Source organism: Oncorhynchus clarkii, chromosome 27 (genome assembly GCF_045791955.1).
Source record: "Oncorhynchus clarkii lewisi isolate Uvic-CL-2024 chromosome 27, UVic_Ocla_1.0, whole genome shotgun sequence".
Lineage (NCBI taxonomy): Eukaryota > Metazoa > Chordata > Actinopteri > Salmoniformes > Salmonidae > Oncorhynchus > Oncorhynchus clarkii.
In genome coordinates, this window is record NC_092173.1 from 1,439,288 (window position 1) to 1,465,043 (window position 25,756).

At 43.5% G+C, this 25,756-nt stretch overlaps 1 protein-coding gene across 9 annotated transcripts in view; it reads left to right on the plus strand.

Annotated features, from left to right (window-relative positions):
* LOC139386389 (DISP complex protein LRCH3-like) overlaps window positions 1-25,756 on the plus strand; it is an 81,585-nt gene that overhangs the window by 19,863 nt on the left and 35,966 nt on the right. For all 9 annotated transcript variants that reach the window (XM_071131948.1, XM_071131949.1, XM_071131950.1 and 6 more), the window contains exons 3-9: window positions 9,010-9,136; window positions 9,310-9,415; window positions 11,233-11,369; window positions 11,542-11,651; window positions 15,920-16,013; window positions 19,290-19,410; window positions 24,594-24,736. In XM_071131948.1, coding sequence (XP_070988049.1) covers window positions 9,010-9,136; window positions 9,310-9,415; window positions 11,233-11,369; window positions 11,542-11,651; window positions 15,920-16,013; window positions 19,290-19,410; window positions 24,594-24,736 — 838 coding nt within the window. The remainder of the gene's footprint in view (window positions 1-9,009; window positions 9,137-9,309; window positions 9,416-11,232; window positions 11,370-11,541; window positions 11,652-15,919; window positions 16,014-19,289; window positions 19,411-24,593; window positions 24,737-25,756) is intronic.

Sequence of the window (25,756 nt, forward strand, 5' to 3'; positions counted from 1 at the left end):
TGTTCTTATAGGCACTTTAGTATTGCCAGTGTAACAGTATAGCTTCCGTCCCTCTCCTCGCTCCTCCCTGGGCTCGAACCAGCAACACAACGACAACAGCCACCATTGACGCAGCGTTACCCATGCAGAGCAACTACTAGAAGGCTCAGAGCGAGTGACGTTTGAAACACTATTAGCGCGCACTAACTAGCTAGCCATTTCATTTCGGTTACACCAGTCTCATCTCCGGAGTTGATAGGCTTGAAGTCATAAACAGCGCAATGCTTGATGCACAACGAAGAGCTGCTGGCAAAACGCACAAAAGTGGTGTTTGAATTAATGTTTACGCGCCTGCTTCTGCCTACCACCGCTCAGTCAGATACTTAGATACTTGTATGCTCGTATGCTCAGTCAGATTATATGCAACGCAAGACACGCTAGATAATATTGAGTAATATCATCGACCATGTGTAGTTAACTAGTGATTATGATTGATTGTTTTTTATAAGATAAGTTTAATGCTAGCTAGCAACTTACCTTGGCTTACTGCATTCGCGTAACAGGCAGTCTCCTTGTGAAGTGCAATGAAAGAGAGCCAGGTCGTTATTACGTTGGACTAGTTAACTGTAAGGTTGCAAGATTGGATCCCCCGAGCTGACATGGTACAAATCTGTCGTTCTGCCCCTGAACAGGCAGTTAACCCACCGTTCCTAGGCCGTCGTTGAAATAATGTGTTCTTAACTGACTTGCCTAGTTAAATAAAGGTATAAAAAAAATTGGCGCCCAAAAATACCGATTTCCGATTGTTATGAAAACTTGAAATCGGCCCGAATTAATCGGCCATTCCGATTAATCGGTCGACCTCTAGTTGTTTCTCTTGTCATGTGTGTTTTGTCCTATTTGTTATTTTTTAAATGTATTTTTAATCAAAGCCCCCGCAGATGTCTTTTGCTTTTTGGTAGGCTGTCATTGTAAATAAGAATTTGGTCTTATTAACTGACTTGCCTAGTTAAATAAAAAATGGCTGCTGCAAACGTGAAGGCTGCTTGGTCTAAAGTGGAGGAGTACTACCCTCAGGTCATACCCATTGGCTGTGCTGCTCATGCATTGAATCTGCTCCTCAAGAACATCATGGATGGCATGGAAAACAATGGATACACTACAAGGAAATGGTTAGGTATGTGAAGGTTCATCAAGTTATAGCAGCAATCTACCTCACCAAGCAAAGTGAGAAGAATAAGAGCACCACATTGAAGCTGCCCAGCAACACCTGTGTGGTGTTTTCATCATGTCTGACAGTCTCCTGGAGGGGAAGGAGTCTCCAAGAAATTACCATATCACAGTTTGCCGATATGGACAGCCCCATCAAGAGGCTCCTCCTGGATGATGTATTTTGGGAGAGATTGGTAAGCAGCCTGAAACCTATAGCAGTAGCCATTGCATGGAATGAGGGAGACAATGCCATCCTGTCTGATGTTCAGACTCTGCTTGCAGATGTAAGAGAATACATCTGTACTGCTCTATCCAATTCACTGTTCCTCCAAGCAGAGGAAACTGCAGTTCTGAAATGCACCAAAAAGTGTGAAGACTTCTGCCTGAAGCCCATACACTCCGCAGAGTACATGTTGGACCCCAAGTATGCTGGCACAGAGATCAACAAGGCCTATGGTTGTCATGACTACCATGTCTCAATGAGGCTGGATGAGGGCAAGATTCTTGGCAGTCTGGTTAGGTACACTTCCAAGCAAGGGCTTTGGGATGGAGATGCAATATGGCAGTCGTGCGAACATATGTGGGGCGGCAGGTAGCCTAGTGGTTAGAGCATTGGACTTGTAACCAAAAGGTTACAAATCCCCAAGCTGACAAGGTAAAAATCTGCCTTTCTGCCCCTGAACAAGGGGCAGAAACAACCCACTGTTCCTAGGCTGTCATTGAAAGTAAGAATTTGTTCTTAACTGACTTGCCTAGTTAAAAAAAAAAATCTCATCAGGTGGAAGGGACTTTGTGGATCTGAGGCCTGCATCATCCTCCAAATCCCACCATCATCAGCCCCCTCAGAGCGCAACTGGGCCTTGTTTGGGAACACACACACACACCAAAGCTGACATCAACAAGGGTTGATGGTAAGTATATCAAATGAAAAAAATAATCTACATTTTAAAATTGTATTAATATTAATTTGCATATTCCCATTAATTCCCATGGAAAGTTTTTTACACTTTTACACATATTCCCCAAAATGTGCAACCCTAATCCCGCCTATAGTTTACTAGTGTGCACTCAACTCTCTTTTTACCCCTTTTCTCCCCCATTTTGTGGTATCCAATTGTTTTTTTGCATATTTTTATGCCTCAGAACAGACAATGATGCACCCAAACTGATTGAGGACTTATTTTATAAGATTGAACTCCCTATTATTTCCGAAGAACAGAGGTCTCCTTACTGCCCCTTACTAAGGAAGAGATGTTTGCAATTGAGAATTTGCCAAATGGTAGGGCCTTTAGGACCAGACAGGTTTTGTAGTGAGTTCTATAAGGAGTTCCAAGGCCTGATCCTTGAGCCATTGCTTGATATGTTTAACCACTCATTTTCAAATGACGACCTCCCTCAAACTCTGAGGGATGGTAACATATCACTTATTCTCAAAAAGGGGAAATTGTCCAGAGTCTTGTTCCTCCAACAGACCTTATTGCCCTTCTGTACATGGATAGGAAATGTCTTTCTAAAATCCTAGCCACACGACGAGTGGACTTATTGCCACACATCTGACAAAATGGTGCCGACAGGTAGGGCTGCCATGATTCTAGTTCAACTTTTTTTATTTCTTACATTATTAGCCCATAAAATTGTATTTTACATACAGCCGAGAATAACTTTTGGATATCAGAGCGGCGGTACCTCACCAGCATTACGACCAGGAATACGACTTTCCGGAATCTGATCCTTTGTTTGTACCCCACAGGGCAATTGAACTGATTCCAGAGGCTGACCCAAAACACCGCTGGCGGAGGAGGGGTAGTCGACTTCTAGTCCGACTCGGGAGGCGAGCACACCGCCCACCACTTCCGAGTATATTACTCAATTTTATTAAGTTTCTGGATAATAAAGTTGACGATACTCTGTTTCATGGAAACATGGCTCTCTCAGTTCTTTGTGAAGAGAGGAATAAATATCTTTCTGGGAAGAAGGGCGTGGGTGTATGTTTTATGATCAACTACTTATTGTGTGATTGTGATAACATACAGGAACTCTAGTCCTTTTGTTCACCTGACCTAGAATACCTCACAATCAAATGCCGACCGTATTGCCTCCCCAAGAGAATTCTCTTTGGTTATAGTCACAGCCGTGTAGATTCCCCCTCAAGCCGATACCACGACTGCTCTCAAGGTACTTAACTGAACTTTTTGCCAACTGAAAACCACATAACCTGAGGCTGCATTTATTGTAGCTGTGGACTTTAACAAAGCTAATTTGAGAAAAACACTACTGACGTTCTATCAAGACAATGACTAGTACTTGAGCTGCGAAAACACTCGACCACTGCTACTCCAATTTCCGGGATGCATATAAGGCCCTTCCCCACCCTCCCTTTGGCAAATCTGATCACGACTCCATTTTACTCTATAGGCAGAAAATCAATCAGGAAGTACCTGTGCTAAGGACAATTCAATGCTGATCTGACCAATCGGAATCCACGCTTAAAGATTGTTTTGATTACGTGGACTGGGGTGTGTTCCAGGTTGCCTCTGAGAATAATATTGATAAATACACTGATACGGTGAGTGAGTTTATCAGGAAGTGTATAGGAGATGTTGTACCCACTGTGACTATTAAAACCGTGGATAGATGTCAGCATTCGCGTAAAAACGAAAGTGCGAACCATCTAATTTAACCATGGCAAGGTGACTGGGAATATGGCCGAATACAGTGTAGTTATTCCCTCCGTAAGACAATCAACATGCAAAACATCAGTGTAGAGACATAGTGGAGTCACAATTCAACGGCTCAGACACGAGACGTATGTGGCAGGGACTACAGACAGTCACGGACTACAAAGGGAAAACCCAGCCTCATCGCGGACACCAATGTCTTGCTTCCAGACAAGCTAAACACCTTAACCCGCTTTAAGGATAACACTTCCACCGACGCGGCCCCCTATCAAGGACTGTGGGCTTTCCTTCTCCGAGGCCAATGTAAGACATTTAAGTGTCTTAACCCTTGCAAGACTGCCGGCCCAGACGGCATTCCTAGCCACGTCCTCAGAGCTTGCGCAGACCAGTTGGCCGGAGTGTTTGAAAATGTCCGGAATCTCTCCCTATCCCAGTCTGCTGTCCCCACATGCTTCAAAACGTCCACCCTTGTTCTTGTACCCAAGAAAGCAAAGTTAAATTAACTAAATTAAAATAGCCTCATAGCACTCATTTCTGTCATCAAGTGCTTTGAGAGACTAGTCAAGGATCATATCACCCCTACCTTAGACCCACAGACGATAGATCCACAGACAATGCCATCGCACTGCCCTATCCCATGTGGACAAGAGGAATACCAATGTAAGAATGCTGTTCATTGACTCTCGCTCAACATTTAACACCATAGTACTCTCAAAGCTCATCATTAAGCTCGAGACCCTGGGTCTCAACCCCGCCCTGTGCAATTGGCTTCTGGACTAATTGACGGGCCATCCCCAGGTCGTGAAGGTAGGAAACAACACCTCCACTTCGCTGATCCTCAACACTGGGGCCCCACAAGAATGGGTGCTCAGCCCCCTCCTGTACTCCCTGTTCACCCATGACTGCGTGGCCATGCACGCATCCAACTCAATCATCAAGTTTTCAGATGACAACAGTAGTAAGCCTGATTACCAACAATGACGAGACAGCCTACAGGGAGAAAGAAGGCGAGGGCCCTGGGAGTGTGGTGCTAGGAAAATAACCTCTCACCCAATGTCAACAAAACATAGGAGCTGATCGTGGACGTCAAGAAACAGCAGAGGGAGCACCCCTCCGATCCACATCGGGATTTCAGTGAAGGTGTAAAGCTTCAAGGTCCTCGGCGTACACACTGAAATGGTCCACCAACACAGACTGGTGAAAATGTCTTTTTTTGAATATTTTGAGAGGTTGCTGAAGAAATTTGTCTTGGCACCTAAAACCCTCACAAACTTTTACAGATGCACTATTGAGAGCATCCTTTTGGGCAGTATCGCTGCCTGGTACGGAAACTGTACCACCCGCAACCTCGGGGCTCTCCAGAGGGTGGTGCAGAATGCCCAACGCATCACCGGGGGCAAACTACCTGCCCTACAGCACCTGATGTCACAGGAAGGCCAAAAAGATCATCAATGTACAACTTAAATCATTACATGTACAACATATACAGGCACCCTAACACATTTATCGTCTTGTTCCAAATTACAAAGGCACTGGTCTAATGTTCTTTAAGAAATTGAAAAATAATCGAATTAACGGACATATACACACACAACTGTGCTACATCAGTGTTGTCATCAATAGCCAGGGAAAAATGCTCAGCCTGATTGAGCCCCTCCAGAACAATCCTATGCACATCATCCACCAGTGCATGGACGTGGCAGCCTGCTGTTGATGCAGACAGGGGCACCTGTTTGACAGTCTCAATTATGCTATCCATAGACTTGTCCGTAGCCAATTCCACCAAAGCTGTCACCATGCACTTTTTAAACACCTCCACGTCTGTGATGGGCATGTTGTGTTGGGTTAGAACCCAGGACGCTTTTAATGGAGGCACTTGTGACCTTCTGTTGATGAGTCAGGTCACAAAGGAGGATTCTTCTTCTGTGTGTTAACTCTTACATTTTTCTACATCATGCCTCTCTCTGGAGTGGGAAGACCACTGAAAGTACCATGCTTAGATGCATAATGATTTATGAGATTGAATTCTTTGCAAACATTTTTGTTGCAAATAACCCACAGGCTTGGCATTGGGGGTTATTTTTATTCTCCAATTTTTGATAGTTGAGATTAAAATTTCATCTTGCTAGTTATGGATCGGCGTTCCGTCAACAGGACCGTTGTAAATCATGCAGCGCCTTGTCACGATCGCAGATTTTAGAGAAACAATACATGTTGGTACGTATAAGTGTCTTATATCGGCTGAAAGCTTAAGTTCTTGTTAATGTAACTTCACTGTCCAATTTACAGTAGCTATTCGAGCGAAAAAATGCCATGCTTTTATTGTTTGAGGAGAGCTCCTAACAACAAAACTTTTCACCGCGATATGTTTGATAAATTCACCTCTGAAGGTGAAATGTGTACTTACATTCTGAAATGTTGCTCTGATTTATCATCCGAAGGGTCCCAGAGATAATGAGAATGACTAAAACTGTGTCAAATAAGCACCAATCGGGGTCAAACAGCGCTAGCTAGATCGCCAATGAGCTGGGCTTTATGGGAACATCCGGAAACCCTGTATCTGTTGTAAAATGTAGCTACTAACCTTGTGCGACAGCGTACCTTTTCCTTTTGGGCAAAAGTTATGAAGTTATGAAAACTGGTTTTGCAAATGTTAAACTTATAATATGGCTACTAATACTGGAAAAGCTCAATCAAAGTCCAAGTATACAGATTTGACGATATTCTTTCAGAAAAATGTAATATGAATGAAAATGTCTCCTACACGATTTGCCCAAATGTACCTGGGTGACTTCACACTAAATGTCATGTAGTTCGCTCATCCGTCTGAAACTTTGCACATACACTGCTGTCATCTTTTGGACACCATTGGAATTACAACCAGAGTGATGGCTAGAACTGGGACCTTTCTGTTTTATTTAAATAAATAAATACAATTATCTTTGTATTTTCTTCTACCAGATCTATTGTTGTATTCTTCTACATTCCTTTCACAATTCCGCATTTCAGTGTTTCAAATGGTACCAAGAATATGCATATCCTTGCTTCAGGGCCTGAGCTCCAGGCAGTTAGATTTGGTTATGTCATTTTAGGCAAAAATTGAAACCATTCATCCCTTAAACTTCAATTTTTATTCTCCACCTTTTGATGTTTGAGATTAAGATTTCCTCTTGCTAGTAAGCTAATTGCTTTTAACGAATGTTGATGTTAAAGTATTGTTGACTTGTTTTTCCCCACCAATGTATTCAAAATAATAATTGAATAGAGACATTGGTGATTTTGAGTGAAATCGGATCGAAATTATTGGCATTGAATTTATGTTCTAGTCAGAAGTGTTAAAAATGTAGTGTAGGTCTATTAATTGTGCTAATATTGAATGCTAATTATGTTCTGACGTACCGACTATTAGCTCAAAAAACATTTGGCCCGAGGCCAAACCTAGTTGATGAACAAACCCTGGTGTTGAGCGTCATTGTACCATCTAAACCACTGTGCAATACACTACAAAAGTATGTGGACACCCCTTCAAATGAGTGGATTCTGCTATTTAATCTCAGTGACTTATAACATGGCACCGTCATTGGATGCCACCTTTACAACAAATCAGTTTGTCAAATTTCTGCCCGGCTAGAGTTTCCACGGTCAACTGTAAGTGCTTTTATTGTGAAGTGGGTACGTCAAGGAGCAAAAATGGCTCGGTCGCAAGGTGGTATGCCACACAAGCTCACAGAACAGGACCACCGAGTGCTGAAGCCTGTCCTATGTTGTAACACTCACTACCGAGTTCCAAACTGCCTCTGGAAACAACGTCGGCACAAGAACTGTTTGTCGGGAGCCTCAAATGGTTTTCCATGACTGAGCAGCCGCACAAGTGTCGCCTGGAGCGGTGTAAAGCTCGCCTCCATTGGACTCTGGAGTGATGAATCACGCTACCTGCCCCAATGCATAGTGCCAACTGTAACGTTTGGTGGAGGAATAATGGTCTGTGGCTGTTTTTCATGGTTCGGGAAATCTTAATGTGACAGCGTACAATGACATTCTAGACGATTCTGTGATTCCAACATGGTGGCAACAGTTTGGGGAAGGCCCTTTACTGTTTCTGCATGACAATGCCCACATGCACAAAATGGGATCCATACAGAAATGTTTTTTTCAAGATCAGTGTGGAAGAACTTGACTGGCCTGCTCAGAGCCTGACCTTAACCCCATCAAACTGCTCAGGCATTACAGCAATATGGTCCTATATCAATAGAACACGTTGTCATCCCTACTGACACTGATTTGGCAGACTCACTTAACACAAATTCTGTGTTTGTAAATTACGTCTGAGTGTTTGGCCCTCTCTGTCCATAAATAAATACACATTTAAAGAACTTTGTGCTGTCTGGTTTGCTTAATATAAAGAATTTGATGTATGGCTTTTACTTTTTTTTTTATTATGTCAGTAGAGTACTTTCTCCAGTCAAGTGTACTTAGTCAAGTGACTCACTAGGTGACTCGCTTTTAATTGAGTCATTTTCTATTACTTTTACTCAAGTATGACAGTTGAGTACTTTTTCCACCACTGACACTAACATACCTGAAACACAGAGTGAACTCTGATGGACACATCTATTTACAAATTTGACATAACACTTGTACACTTAACCATAGAAAGACGGCCTATGCATGCATATTACACACACCTGTGTGAAGATGTGTCATGCCTTAAACAGATGGTCAGCATCCCAAAGGCACCCTATTCACTATAAAAGTAGTGCACTAAATATGGAATAGTGTGTCATTTGGAACAAAACCATGTTCATTCTTAAACTAATATTAAAGCGATCTGTTTTGGGCATAGAGAAACATCACAACATATCTGATTAACAGGTTTGAAAGATTTTTGGTCTGTAACATCAACCTGTTTGGTAGGAAGTGTTCCCAGACAATAGCAAAAGAATGTCAAGAACATCGTTGGAACATTGTAACTTTGTTTAATAATAATCAACATTTGCCATCTTGCCAGTACACTTAAAAAAACATCCGTCACAACTATTTGAATGGACATAAATCTACTAAGTTTTAGTCAAAAACCTCTCTTACATTTTCTCTCCGCCCTCTCTCCTGTTGGTCTGTTTTTCTTTCATCCGGATTTCAGTCGAAACCAGTTGTCGACCCTGCCCAGCCCGGTGTGCAGTCTGCCGTTGAAGGTCCTGATTGCCTGTAACAACAAGCTTGTCTCCCTTCCCGAAGAGCTGGGCCAACTACTACAGCTCACAGAACTGGTCAGTACAGACACACACACACAGTTAGGGCTTAATTGACCGTGGGTTTAGTGTCAAAACCACCATGTTGATTTGCCTGTTTTTACCCCCTTATTGGTAGTCTTTGTGTTGTGGTTTGATTACTGTTTAACCAGGTCATCCTTTCCTCTCCTCTCTCTCATCCCTCTCTCCAGGACGTGAGTTGTAATGAGATCCAGACACTCCCTCCTCAGGTTGGTCGACTGGACTCGCTGCGAGACCTTAACATCCGCCGCAACCACCTGGCCCGCTTGCCCCCAGGTCAACACACACTCAACCACCTGGCCCGACGCAGTGTCTGCACTGCTCAACACACACACACACCAGTGCTGTTTAAGATGGGGATGATTTATTTTTATGAGCATGGCCTTATTTCTATGACAGCATGTTGGATGACTCCCATTCATATTCCATTCACCCAGTACAACGTAGGTGCACACAGGCTGAGAGAGAATTTGAGGTGACTTTGAATACCGCTTTGCACACTTGCCAGCATCTAGCTGATATAGGGTGTAATCATTAGTCCAACAGTTGCAAACGAGGTTCTATTGGAGAAATTCAGGTATGTTTATCCCCGTTCTGTTTAAGAAACGTTTTTCAACAGTATCGGTGGAATGAATAGAGTTCACTCTCATAACAGCCACGTTGTATTCTTCTTCGCTTGAGGACTTCAATGCACAACAAATCAGCTGTATGTGACCAGGCGAGAGAGAAACTTTCCAAGCCAAACCATATCATAACTTCAGCACACAGCCTACATCGTTGTAACCATATTAGCTAAAGTAACGTCTTAGTCAACATAGCTAATAGCACTAAAGTGTTAGTCAACCCATACAATCATGCTGTGACAGTGTAGTCAGTAAACCGTTACACCGGCAGGCCCCGGTGGCAATAAATTAGTAAAACCAAAAGCTTACCTTGACTTGGAAGAGTTCCAGTGTTGTGTTGGATAGTCATATCCAACTACCTAACATGGCATCCCTCTGTTTGAGCAGGGTGTTTCAGTAGGCCGAACTAGTTAGCTGGGTTTTTTTTTCTCACTTTCAATCTCTATTTCTCTCTTGCTGCTTCTTAATTTTTTAAGAAATTAATTAGTTCAAAACTGTTCAACGATTGTCTTTCTCTCTTTTGAGTGGGGTGGGGCGGCAGGTAGCCTAGTGGTTAGAGCGTTGGACTTGTAACAAGGTAAAAAAAAAAGCTGACCAGGTAAAAATCTGTTGTTCTGCCTCTGAAAGAGGCAGTTAATCCACTGTTCCTAGGCCGTCATTGAAAATAAGAATTTGTTCTATAAAGGGAAAATAAATAAAACTGCAGTGCTAGCTAGTTGTAGCACTAGATTCATTCTCTGATCCTTTGTTTGGGCGGACATGTTAACTGCCCCTGAAAGAGGCAGTTAACCCACTGTTCCTAGGCCGTCATTGAAAATAACACACACACACAAATTTTGAAATAAAAATATAAATCTGGCATGTTAGCTTGACAACACACACCCCTTTTTTGGGCGCATATCCATTAACACTGAGTATACAAATATGACACCTGGTGAAATCTGATCCCTTATTGATGTCACTTGATAAACTCACTTCATTTTTATTTTTTTATTTAACTAGGCAAGTCAGTTAAGAACAAATTCTTATTTTCAATGATGGCCTAGGAACAGTGGGTTAATTGCCTGTTCGGGGGCGGAACGACAGATTTGTACCTTGTCAGCTCGGGGGTTTGAACTTGCAACCTTCCGGTTACTAGTCCAACGCTCTAACCACTAGGCTACCCTGCCGCCCCTCAGTGTAGATGAAGGGGAGAAGACAGGTTTAAGGATTTTTAAGCCTTGAGACAATTGAGACATGGATTGTGTATATGAACCATTCAGAGGGTGAACGGGCAAGACAAAATATTTAAGTGCCTTTGAACTGGGTATAGTAGAAGGTTCCAGGTTTGAGAGTCAAGAACTGCAGCGCTGCTGGGTTTTTTATGCTCAACAGTCTCCCGTGTGTATCAAGAATGGAAGCATTGGAGACATGGACTCTTTGGAGACACCAGGGGATTAAAGTTAACCTGTGTGTCCTATGTCCATACAGAGCTGTCTGAGTTGCCCCTGGTGCGTCTGGACTTCTCTTGTAACAAGGTGATATCCATCCCTGTGTGTTACCGCAACCTGCGCCACCTACAGAGCATCGTGCTGGACAACAACCCACTACAGAATCCACCTGCACAGGTAACACACGGACACAGTCTGACTATACAAACACACCTTTTGCTCCTAGTCAGTGACTAGGATACACACTCAGCTTGACAAAACAGTTGACCTGCACCACACGTGTTAATATAACCTAGTGAAACTGTTCCTTCTATTGTCTATCATGTGTTTCTTTTCCTGTCATTCCCAGATTTGTATAAAGGGGATGATCCATATATTTAAGTATCTGAACAATGAGGCCAGCAAGACTCCACCTGAGCTCCCAGACTACGACAGGAGACCCCTCCCCTTCGGATCCTGGTGAGACACACTTGCACACACACGCTTCCACTGCCAATAATAAGGCAGAAGCCAGTCCTGGAAGCAGCTGTGTGCAGAGGAACAGCTGGAGAGAGGCAGAAAGAGGGGGCACTCTTTCCTCTACATCTCCCTGCCCCTGTCTTTTTCTGTCAGTATCTCTACTTTTATCTCTCCCTCATCATTTTTATATTTTGTGCTCTACAATCGCTCTTGCTTTCTCAGAGCCCTCTGTAGATGTTAAAAGGTACTTTACTAGAAACTGTTTGGGGAGGAGAGATAGAAATTGAGATCAATGGGGAAGTGAGGGAGTGTTAAAAAGAGAAGGTGGAAAGGTGGGTAGAGTTTGAGGGGAGCACAGCTGAAAGAGGGAGTTTAGAATGGGAGGTACCATAACAACAACCTTGCAAACACTCAGAAATACAAAATGAATCATGCTCACTGGATCCCAGGGGTGTATTTACTAGAAACCAAGCAGGTCAAAACAGGGAGGGACCAACCTGAATTTGTCCAATAAGAAAACTCTACATGTCCTTGCAAATAATTTTCCAATTCAAAAAGTTCTGCGACAGGTGGGTGTTGTGGACATTCTTACACAGGGACACTCAAAGTCAAACTTAAATTAATCATTGCTTATTATCCGCGCGCTGGAGAGGTTCCAACGAACTTGATGCACTATAGTGAACGTCTGTCAGGAGCACTAACAGGCCAGTCCCGTTTAGTTCCCTTATATAGGCATATTTCATAGAGTTGGTTCCGGCATTTCTGGCACCGTCTCCTATCTTAACTTAAAGAACATGTTCTGGGCGTTCTGCCAAATAGTTTAAAGAAGGAGGTCATGACAGCCCCTCATATCTTTACCAGGCACAGGCAGGAACCAAGTAATGTTTATGACACCAAAGACAAGATGCACAAAGTAACATTTCCTTTACATAAGCTAACCAAGCAACTCACAAGTTTATTTATCCAGACCTGCATTGTCACTCTAGTAGTTTTACACACACACACCTTTCCCTTCAGTCACATAATAAACTCAGCAAAAAAACAAACCTCCCTTTTTCAGGACCCTGTCTTCAAAGAAAATAAGTAAAAATCCAAATAATTTCGCAGATATTCCTTGTAAAGGGTTTAAACATGCTTGTTTAATGAACCATAGACAATTAATGAACATGCACCTGTGGAACGGTCGTTAAGACACCAACAGCTTACAGACGGTTGGTAATTAAGGTCACAGTTATGAAAACGTAGGACACTAAAGAGGCCTTTCTACTGACTCTGAAAAACACTAAGAAAGATGCCCAGGGTCCCTGCTCATCTGCGTGAATGTGCCTTAGGCATGTTGCAAGGAGGCATGAGGACTGCAGATGAGGCCAGGGCAATAAATTGAAATGTCAGTACTGTGAGACGCCTAAGACAGTTCTACAGGGAGACAGGACAGACAGCTGATAGTCCTCGCAGTGGCAGACCACGTGTGACAACACCTGCACAGGATCGGTACATCCGAACATCACACCCGCAGGACAGGTACAGGATGGCAACAACAACTGCCCGAGTTACACCAGGAATGCACAATCCTTCCATCAGACTGTTCCCTATAGGCTGAGAGAGGCTGGACTGAGGGCTTGTAGGCCTGTTGTAAAGGCAGATCCTCACCAGACATCACTGGCAACAACATTGCCTATGGGCACAAACACACCAGTTTTGTCTCACCAGGGGTGATGGTCGGATTTGCGTTACACCGAGGCCTGTGCTCTAGAGCGGGATCGATTTGGAGGTAGAGGGTCCGTCTGGGTCGGTGTGTCACAGCATCATCGGACTGAGCTTGTTTTCATTGCAGGCAATCTCAAAGCTGTGTGTTACAGGCAAGACATCCTCCTCCCTCATGTGGTACCCTTCCTGCAGGCTCATCCTGACATGACCCTCCAGCATGACAACGCCACCAGCCATACTGCTCATTATGTGTGTGATTTCCTGCAAGACCGGAATGTCAGTGTTCTGCCATGGCCAGCAACGTGCCCTGATCTCAATCCCATTAAGAACATCGGGGACCTGTTGGATCAGAGGGTGAGGACTAGGGCCATTCCCCCCAGAAATGTCCGGGAACTTGCAGGTGCCTTGGTGGAAGAGTATGGTAACATTCTCACAGCAAGTACTGGCAAATCTGGCGCAGTCCATGAGGAGGAGATGCACTGCAGTACTTAATGCAGCTGGTGGCCACACCACATACTGACTGTTACTTTTGATTTTGACCCCCCTTTGTTCAGAGACACATTATTCCATTTCTGTTAGTCACATGTTTGTGGAACTTGTTCAGTTTTAGTCTCAGTTGATGAATCTTATGTTCATACAAATATTTACACATGTTAAGTTTGCTGAAAATAAACACAGTTGACAGTGAGGACTGTTTCGGAAAGTATTCAGACCCCTTCCCTTTTCCCCCATTTTTGTTACATTACAGCCTAATTCTAAAGCGTATTAAATAAATGTTTTGCCTCATCAATCTACACACAATACCTCATAATGACAAAGCGGAAACGGTTTAGAATGTTTTGCAAATGTATTACAAATAAAAATAACAAAATACTTTTTACGTAAGTATTAAGACCCTTTGTTATGAGATTCGAAATTGAGCTCAGGTGCTTCCTGTTTCCATAGATCATCCTTGAGATGTTTCAACAACTTGGAGTCCACCTGTTGTAAATATCAATTGATTGGACATGATTTGGAAAGGCGCACACACCTGTCTAGGGTCCCACAGTTGACTCTTCCTAGAGCTGTCTGCCTGGCCAAACTGAGCAATCGGGGGAGAGGGCCTCAGTCGGGAAGGTGACCAAGAACCCGATGATCACTCTGACAGAGCTCCAGGGTTCGTCTGTGGAGATGGGAGAACCTTCCAGAAGGACAACCATCTCTGCAGCACACCGCCAATCAGGCCTTTATGGTAGAGTGGCGAGATGGAAGCCACTCATCAGTAAAAAGCACATGACAGCCCACCTTGAGTTTGCCAAAAGGCACCAAAAGAACTCTCAGACCATGAGAAACAAGATTCTCAGGTCTGATGAAACCAAGATTGAGCTCTTTGGCCTGAATGCCAAGCGTCACATCTGGAGGAATCATGTCTATATCCCTGCCATAAAGACCTTATTGGTGGTGTTGCAGAGATGGTTGTCTTTCTGGAAGGTTCTTCCATCTCCACAGAGGAGTTCTGGAACTGTCAGTGATCATCGAGTACTTGGTCACCTCCCTTCTCCCCCGATTGCTCAGTTTGGCCAGGCGGCCATCTCTAAGAGGAGTCTTGGTGGTTCCAAACTTCTTCCATTTAAGAATGATAGAGGCCACTGTGTTCTTGGGGACCTTCAATGCAGCAGACATTTTTTATTACCCTTCCCCAGATCTGTGCCTCGACACAATCCTGTCTCGGAGCTCTATGGACAATTCCTTTGACCCTATGGCTTGGTTTTTGCTCTGATATGCAACTATGGGGCCTTAAAAAGACAGGTGTGTGCCTTTCCAAATCATGTCCAATCATCCAATCATGTCCAATCAATTGAATTTACCACAAGAGGACTCCAATCAAGTTGTAGAAATATCTCAAGGATCATCAATGGAAAGAGGATGCACCTTAGTCACACACACAAGATGGTCAGGCAACTGGGTAAGACACATACACACAAGATGGTCAGGCAACTGGGTAAGACACACACACACAAGATCCAAAGGCAAAGGGTCTGAATACTTATAAATACATTTATGTTTTGCATTGTCATTATGGGGTATTGTGTGTAGATTACAGAGGAATGTTTTTTTTTTATTTAGTCCATTTTAGAATGAGGCTGTAACGTAATAAAATGTGGACAAAGTCAAGTGGCCTGAGAAGTTTCCAAATGCACTGTAGATACTATCGCTGTCCCCATTATCTGACAGACAGACATATCCACTCCTCAGTGACACGAACCGTACCTGGGTCAAAGGACTTCCTTGATTTTGCACTTGTACTGCAACTCAATAAATTGCTTTGTTTCAAATGATTGTGTTTTGCTTTTAGTGTTTTGTTTCCTGTTGATATATTGTGTATATAGGTATGTTAAGTGTAATGTTGTTCAGTGATGTGTTCAGATGAGCAGGGCTCATCTGCAAAAGAAACCGTGATCTCTGCATGACTCCCTGCTTAAGTAAAATAAAAGTAAAGCGCAGCCCAAGTGTTTGAAAGCATTTGATGTTGTGTTTTGACCCACGTCCTGTTCTTAAAATCTTAATTTCTGTACTCTTAGTGTGGAGGAGCTATACCCTGGCCGGCCATACGGCGCACTGGACTCTGGCTTCAACAGCGTGGACAGTGGAGACAAGAGATGGTCAGGCAACGAGGTGAGAATGAGCACACACACACACAAGATGGTCAAGCAACGAGGTAAGGCACAGACACACAAGATGGTCAGGCAACTGGGTAAGACACATACACACAAGATGATCAGGCAACTGGGTAAGACACACACACACAAGATGGTCAGGCAACTGGGTAAGACACACACACACAAGATGGTCAGGCAACTGGGTAAGACACACACACACACAAGATGGTCAGGCAACTGGGTAAGACACACACACACAAGATGGTCAGGCAACTGGGTAAGACACACACACGATGGTCAGGCAACTGGGTAAGACACACACACACAAGATGGTCAGGCAACTAGGTAAGACACACACAAGATGGTCAGGCAACTAGGTAAGACACACACACAATATGGTCAGGCAACTGGGTAAGACACACACACACAAGATGTTCAGGCAACTAGGTAAGACACACACACAAGATGTTCAGGCAATTTGGTAAGACACACACACACACACACAGGATGGTCAGGCAACTAGATAAGACACACACACAATATGGTCAGGCAACTGGGTAAGACACACACACACAAGATGGTCAGGCAACTAGATAAGACACACACACACACAATATGGTCATGCAACTAGGTAAGACACACACACAAGATGGTCAGGCAACTAGATAAGGCACAGACGCACACAAGATGGTCAGGCAACTAGGTAAGGCACAGACACACACAAGATGGTCAGGCAACTGGGTAAGACACACACACAAGATGGTCGGGCAACTAGGTAAGACACACACACAAGATGGTCAGGCAACTAGGTAAGACACACACACACAGGATGGTCAGGCAACTAGGTAAGACACACACACACAGGATGGTCAGGCAACTAGGTAAGACACACACAAGATGGTCAGGCAACTAGGTAAGACACACAAGATGGTCAGGCAACTAGGTAAGGCACACACACACAAGATGGTGTCGTGTCTTTGGCTATGCCGGATAAAGTGATATGACATGCTATTCTATAAAATAATTTCTCCGTAGTTAATATTACCTGATTTGAGCTAATCATGTAAATGTAATTAACTAGAGAGTCTGGGCACCGTGAAATAATATTTATAGAGCTGTTTTCTTCCGAATAAACTCTTAAAGACCTAGTAATATTTTACATCAATAGCAGTCAATATTAATCGTCACCTTAATTCTGTCTCATCTGAAAGTTGTAAATTCTTGGTTATCTGCACGAACCCTGGCTAACAAGTTGAATCAGCAATACAAAATTGGGTTTAATTATTTATTTACTAAATACTTAACTAATCACACAGAATTACATATACACATAATTAATCATAACTGATTACAAATTACGTCGTAAAGGAAAACGTCCCTAGCGGGCGGAACATATGACAGCTGGTTACACAAAAGAAAAGGGGCTGGGGTTGAGTGAAAGAGCAGGAAGACTGAGGGACACAGGGAGAAGCTGTGCTATCGTAAATACACTATCTGATGCATTCTAAATTACCACCCATTTGGTAAAGGAAAATGCAATAAATATTTACTCTGAGCTGCCCTTCGGAAGGTTGGTTGTAGATGGAAGGCCATGTTGCCCAACCGAGTCCTTTGTCCTTTGAAGAATGTCTCTGCTGGTAAATTGGATACGTTGTAGTAACGTTGTGTGGTAGACGGGATACTCTGTCTGTTCCTTCCTAACCTGCATTTGCAGCTGCTGTTGCTAACACAACGGCTAGGAGGTATCACTTCTGTAGTGAATAAGAGTTCAAAGTTCATACCATTTGCAACGAAAGCTCACGCTGATGTTGGCTTCATTCTGTAGTTATTTTCTGAACCATTCTGACATCGGACCGTCGTCCTCTCATCCTTGGAACAGCAGGTTACATTGTCGTCAAGGCTTTATATAGGAAGGGAGAGGAGGGCGTGTTTGAAAAGTTTTATAGCCCATGTCCCTTCACAGGGGCGGGCCACTGATTGAGCAGGGCCATATCTTACATTTTATATGCTAAAATCACATTTCATCCCATCACAAATAATTTCATATTCAAACGTTTAAATTGAACAACAATTCCATGTGAATCTGATAACTCTGATGTGTAGACTTTCCACTGTAGAGTTTATGTCATCTTATCATTGATGAGAATGTCAGTTCGGTTGTCATCTGAGACATCATATTCATTAAGTACCACCGCATATGTTCAATTGGTCGGATTACCAGAATATAGTTAATTTCCCCCCATCTTCTGATGTTCCCAGAATCTCTATGTTAACCAAGGGTTTTGCAAATGTAACATCAGTAGGGTAGAGAGAGGAAAAAGGGGGGGAAGAGGTATTTATGACTGTCATAAACATATCCCCAGGCCAACATCAACCAGCTACCAAGCTGTCATGGTAAAAACATATTGATGCAATGGTAGCTAAGATGGGGAGAAGTCTGTCCGTAATAAAGCGCTGCTTTTCTTTCTTGACATTGCTATCAACAAAAGTCCTACAGGCCCTAATTTTGTCACCTGGACCAGTCATATGGTCAAGTGGTGGTCAAGCAAATATGGTCAAGCAAATTACAGTTGGCCCAGAACAAAGCAACATGTCTGACCCTTAAATGTACACAGAAAATGAACATCAATGATGTGCATGTCAACCTCTCCTGGCTCAAAGTAGAGAAGATACTGACTGCATCAGTACATGTCTTTGTTAGAGGTATTGACATGTTGACCACACCCAGCTGTCTTTTCAAACGACTAGCACACAGCTCAGACACCCATGCATACTAGACATGCCACAACGGGTCCCTTCACAGTCCCCAATTCTAGAACAGACTCCAGGAAATGTACACTACTCCACAGAGACATGACTACATGGAACTCTTTTCCATATCAAGTTTTTACATGCAATGACACCGCTGAAGGTTCTTAGTGCGTCCCAAATGACAGACGTCTGAGTTCCAAGCGGTCAAAACCATTACATTTTAAGACAGGGGTGTCTCCAAAGCTGTGTTTTCGCTAATTGTCAAAGATGCATTATGTTGCATTACAAGCGCAAAACATTTAACAAAGATGACAATTATGACAACTGTGGTGATATACATTATCCAAAATTCCATAATCATCACAGCCCAACACCACACACGTGCACACGTCAGTTATCATGAATGGAAACAAAGAGCAATCACAAAGGTTCTATGATTGCAAGGTAGTGTAATATTTCAGTTATGTTGAAGCTAATCTCTCCATTCATGTGTTTATTCCTCTCCCATCCATTTTCATTTTCATTCCTGGTGTACCTACAGCCCACAGATGAGTTGTCGGACCTGCCACTGCGTGTGGCAGAGATCACCAAAGAACAGAGACAGCGGAGGGAGAGGGAGGAGCACAGGACAACTGGCTCCCATCCTGTTACCAACGGCACATGTGAGAATCAAGGCCTGTCTGTGTGTGAACTGTACTCTAGTGTATCTCCAGTATTATTCTATGGTTTTCTAGCTTGGGAACCAGTCTGTTGGTTTAGCATGTCTCTCCCTGCCACTCCTTGTCATGCCAGACTTTTTGGCATATGACACGGAGTACAAGGAGTGGAATGGTAGCACAATGGGCCTGGATTTCAGGCTAATAATATTATACATCTGTGGAAATATACACTGAACAAAAATTTAAATGCAACATGCCATGTTTCATGAGCAAAAATAAAAGATCCCAGAAATTTTCCACACGCACAAAACGCTTATTTCACTCCAATTTTGTGCACAAATTTGCCAAGATAATCCTGCCAGGTGTGGCATATCAAGCAGCTGATTAACCTTTCTAGCACAACCTTTCGACAACATTCCGCTGAAAAGGCAGTGCGCGAAATTAAAAAATATTTTTTAGAAATATGTAACTTTCACACATTAACAAGTCCAATACAGCAAATGAAAGATAAACAATCTTGTTAATCTACCCATCATGTCCGATTTCAAAAATACTTTACAGCGAAAGCACCACATATAGGTCATAGCCAAGTCGAAAAAACAGCAATTTTTCCAGCCAAAGATATGTCACAAAAAGCAGAAATATAGATAAAATGAATCACTAACCTTTGATGATCTTCATCAGATGTCACTCATAGGACATCATGTTACACAATACATGTATGTTTTGTTCGATAATGTGCATATTTATATCCAAAAAGCTCAGTTTACATTGGCGCCTTACGTGCAGTAATGTTTTGATTCCAAAACATCCAGTGATTTTGCAGAAATACTCATAATAAATATTGATAAAAGATACCATTGTTATTCACAGAATTAAAGATAGACTTCTCCTTAATGCAACCGCTGTGTCAGATTTTTTTTTAATTACGGAAGAAGCATAATCTGAGAACGGAGCTCAGAACCCAAAACAGCCAAAGGAATATCCGCTATTTTGGAGTCAACAAAGTTAGAAACAACACCATAAATATTCACTTTGATGATCTTCATCAGAAGGCACTCCCAGGAATCCCAGGTCGACAATAAATGACCGATTTTTTTCAATCAAGTCCATAATTTATGTCCAAATAGCCACTTGTTGTTAGCGTGTTTTTTTATTTTATTTTATTTCACCTTTATTTAACCAGGTAGGCTAGTTGAGAACAAGTTCTCATTTGCAACTGCGACCTGGCCAAGATAAAGCGTAGCAATTCGACACATACAACAACACAGAGTTACACATGGAATAAACAAAACATACAGTAGAACAAAAGAAAACAAAAAGTCTATATACAGTGAGTGTAAATGAGGTAAGTTAAGGAAATCAATAGGCTATGGTGGCGAAGTAATTGCAATATAGCAATTAAACACTGGAATGGTAGATCGGCAGAAGATGTAGGTAGAGATACTGGGGTGCAAAGAAGCAAAATAAATAAATATATATTAGTATGGGGATGAGGTAGGTAGGTAGATAGATGGGCTGTTTACAGATAGGCTAAGTACAGGTACAGTGATCTATAAAATGCTCTGACAGCTGGTGCTTAAAGCTAGTGAGGGAGATGTGAGTCTCTAGCTTCAGAGATTTTTGCAATTCGTTCCAGTCATGGGCAGCAGAGAACTGGAAGGAAAGACGACCAAAGGAGGAATTGGCTTTGGGGGTGACCAGTGAGATATACCTGCTGGAGCGCGTGCTACGAGTGGGTGCTGCTATGGTGACCAGTGAGCTGAGATAAGGCAGGGCTTTACCTAGCAGAGATTGTAGATAACCTGTAGCCAGTGGGTTTGGCGACGAGTATGAAGCGAGGGCCAACCAACGAGAGCGTACAGGTCGCAATGGTGGGTAGTGTATGGGGCTTTGGTGACAAAATGGATGGCACTGTGATAGACTGCATCCAGCTTGCTGAGTAGAGTGTTGTAGGCTATTTTATAGTTGACATCACCGAAGTCGAGGATCGGTAGGATGGTCAGTTTTACGAAAGTATGTTTGGCAGCATGAGTGATGGATGCTTTTTTGCGATATAGTAAGCCGATTCTAGATTTAATTTTGGATTGGAGATGCTTAATGTGAGTCTGGAAGGAGAGTTTACAGTCTAACCAGACGCCCAGGTATTTGTAGTTGTCCACGTATTCTAAGTCGGAGCCGCCCAGAGTAGTGATGCTGGACGGGCGAGCAGGTGCGGGCAGCGATCGATTGAAAAGCATGCATTTACTTTTACTTGCGTTTTAAGAGCAGTTGGAGGCCACTGTGTTAACTAACCTCCAGACGAGCTTCAATGCCATACAGGCATTGAAGCTCGTCTGGAGGTTAGTTAACACAGTGACCAAGGAGGGGCCAGAAGTATACAGAATGGTGTCGTCTGCGTGGAGGTAGATCAGAGAATCACCAGCAACAAGAGCAACATCATTGATGTATACAGAAAAGAGAGTCGGCCCGAGAATTGAACCCTGTTGCACACCCATAGAGACTGTCAGAGGTCCGGACAACAGGCCCTCCGATTTGACACACTGAACTCTATCAGAGAAGTAGTTGGTAAACCAGGGGAGGCAATCATTTGAGAAACCAAGGCTGTCGAGTCTGCCAATAAGAATGTTGTGATTGACAGAGTCGAAAGCCTTGGCCAGGTCGATGAATACGGCTGCACAGAAATGTCTCTTATCGATGGCAGTTATGATGTCGTTTAGAACCTTGAGCGTGGCTGAGGTGCACCCATGATCAGCTCTGACACCAGATTGCATAGCGGAGAAGGTATGGTGGGATTCGAAATGGTCAGTAATCTGTTTAACTTGGCTTTCGAAGACCTTAGAAAGACAGGGTAGGATAGATATAGGTCTGTAGCAGTTTGGGTCTAGAGTGTCACCCACTTTGAAGAGGAGGCTGACCGCGGCAGCTTTCCAATCTTTGGGAATCTCAGACGACACGAAAGAGAGGTTGAACAGGCTAGTAATAGGGGTTGCAACAATTTCGTCAGATAATTTTAGAAAGAGAGGGTCCAGATTGTCTAGCCCGGCTGATTTGTAGGGGTCCAGATTTTGCAGCTCTTTCAGAACATCGGCTATCTGGATTTGGGTAAAGGAGAAATGGTGGGGGCTTTGGCGGGTTGCTGTGGAGGGTGCCGGGCAGTTGACCGGGGTATGGGTAGCAATGTGGAAAGCATGGCCAGCCGTAGAGAAATGCTTATTGAAATTCTCAATTAAGCGGATTTATCGGTGGTGACAATGTTTCCTAGCCTCAGAGCAGTGGGCAGCTGGAAGTTCAGCCCTGTAATCCATCTTCATGAGGCGTAGGCACTTCATCCAGACAAAATCTCAAAGTTCCGTTACAGTCCTTTAGAAACATGTCAAACGATGTATGGAATCAATCTTTAGGATGTTTTTAACATAAAATATCAATAATGTTCCAACCGGAGAATTCCTTTGTCTTCAGAAAAGCACTGGAACGAGAAGTAACTCTGTTGGGAGCGCGCATCATGAGATCGAGGCTCTCTGCCAGACCACTGACTCAAAGAGGTCCCATGAGCCCCTCCTTTATAGTAGAGTCCTCATTCAAGTTTCTAAAGAGGGTGACATCTAGTGGAAGCCGTAGGAAGTGCAACTTTATATCTCAATGTGTATTCGGTAGTCCAAGAGTTGAAACTACAAACCTCAGATGTCCCACTTCCTGGTTGGATTTTTCTCAGGTTTTTGCCTGCCATATGAGTTATGTTATACTCACAGACATCATTCAAACAGTTTTAGAAACGTCAGAGTGTTTTCTATCCAATACTAATAATAATATGCATATATTAGCATCTGGGACAGAGTAGGAGGCTGGGCACACTATTCATCCAAATGTGAAAATGCTGCCCCCTATCCCAAAAAGGTTAAACATCATTACACAGGTGCACCTTGTGCTGGGGACATTAAAAGGCCACTCTAAAATGTGCAGTTTGTCACACAAAACATTGCCACAGATGTCTCAGGTTTTGAGGGTGCGGGCAATTTTCATGCTGACTGCAGGGATGTCCTCCAGAGCTGTTGCCAGATAATTGAATGTTAATTTCTCTCCAACGTTGTTTTATAGAAATTGGCAGTACATCCATCCGGCCTCACAACCGTAGTCCCCGTGTAACCATGCCAGCCCAAGGCCTCCACATCCGGCATCTTCACCTGAGACGAGCCACCCGGACAGCTGATGAAACTGTGGGTTTGCAGAAGCGAAGAATTTGTCAGAAACTGTCTGAAACCGTCTCAGGAAAGCTCATCTATGTGCTCGTCATCCTCACCATGGTCTTGACATGACTGCAGTTCATTGTCGTAACCGACTTCAGTGGGGAAATCACCTTTGATGGCCACTGGCACGCTGGAGAAGTGTGCTCTTCACGGATGAATCCCTGTTTCAACTGTACCGGCAAGACAGCGTATGGTGTTGTGTGGGCGAGCGGTTTGCTGATGTCAATTTTATGAAAAGAGTGCCCCATTGTGGCGGTGGGGTTATGGTATGGGGAGGGAAAAGAGGTCAACGAACACAATTGTATTTTATCAGGTCATTTTAATGCACAAAGATACTGTGACGAGTTCCTGAGACCCATTGTCATGCCATTCATCCGCCCACATCACCTTATGTTTCAGCATGATAATGCACGGCCCCATGTCGTAAGGATTTCGACGCAATTCCTGGAAGCTGAAAATGTCCCAGTTCTTCCATGGCCTGCATACTCACCAGACGTCACCCATTGAGCATATTTCCATCCTCTGGGTAGACGTGCACGACAGTGTGTTCCATATTCAGCAACTTTGCACATCATTGAAAAGGAGTGGGACAACATTCCACAATCAACAATCAACAGCTTGATCAACTCTATGCAAAGATGTCGCGCTGCATGAGGCAAATGGTGGTCACAGCAGATACTGACTGGTTTTCTGATCCACACCCTTACCTTTTTATTTTGAAGGTATCTGTGACCAACAGATGCATATCTGTATTCCCAGTCCTGAAATCCATGGAATAGGGCCTAATTTGATTTCAACTGACCAATTTCCTTATGAACTGTAAATCTTAGAAATTTTTGCATGTTGCATTCATATTTTTGTTCAGTGTATATTCGACATCTTTCGTCATCTTTACTTTGAACTGGTGATAATCTATCTTTCTGTTGTGTCTGTCTGTAGTAGAGGGAGACCTGGAGCAGATAGACTTTATAGACAGTTGTGCAGGAGAGGAGGAAGAGCAGGGTAGGAGAGGAGAAGTAGCAGAAACCATCAGCCTCAGCTCCCAGTTCATGGCATACATCGAGCGCCGCATCACTGGAGAGGTGAGTGTGTGTGTGTGTGTGTGTGTGTGTGTGATATAAAATAGAATATATGCCATTCATCAGAGTCTTTCATCCAATGGGACATGTTTGTATGGGTGACCCCAGTGGGAATCGCTCACCCGTACAAGCGCCATACTCCGCCAACTGGACCAACTGTGTGTGTGTTCATGAGTGCGCTTGTGCGTGAGACTGGCCAGTGAGTACAGGACTGTATGTAGAAGGCTGCGGGCCTGTTCATCACGACAGAACAGTATGCCATGTTTAATTCAACAGAAACGGCCTCCCGAGTGGCGCACCAGTCAAAGGCACTGCATCGTTGTGTTGTGGCGTCACTACAGCCTGAGGTTCGATGACCGGGAGTCCTATAGGGTGGCGCACAATTGGCCCAGTGTCGTCCGGGTTAGGGGAGGGTTTGTTGGTGGGCTTTACTTGGCCCATCGCGTTCTAGCGTCTCCTTGTGGCGAGTCAGGTGCCTGCAAGCTGACTTCGGCCGTCAGTTGAACAGTGTTTCCTCCAACAGATTGATGCAGCTGGCTTATGGGTTAAGCAAGCGGTGTTAAGAAGCGAGGCTTGGTGGGTCATGTTTCGGAGTACTTATGACTCGACCTTCTCCTTTCCCAAGCCCGTTGGATTTGTAGCGATGAGACAAGATCACAATTATACATCATGAGGGAGAAAAAAAATATAATTTTTTTAAATAATTCAAACGAAACTACTGTTCTGAATGAGCAGTTGAAGAACCTGATTATGGTGACCAGGAAGCGGTAGTGTATGGTGTGCTGCATGAGTTTTGCAATTTGTATTGATCAGGCCACACTCTCCAAACAGGAGCAAACGTACCTCCAAAAGGCTGTTGAAGAATGGTGCGCATCGTTTTAGGGAAACGTGTCAATCAGGGCAAGTCTTCACACAACATAGTAAACATTGAACCAAACTGAACACACTCCGTCTGTGTGTGCGCGTTGGTGGTGTGTGAAGTTACAGCGAGATCGTGGCTGGTGTATTGATGACTGTCTCTTT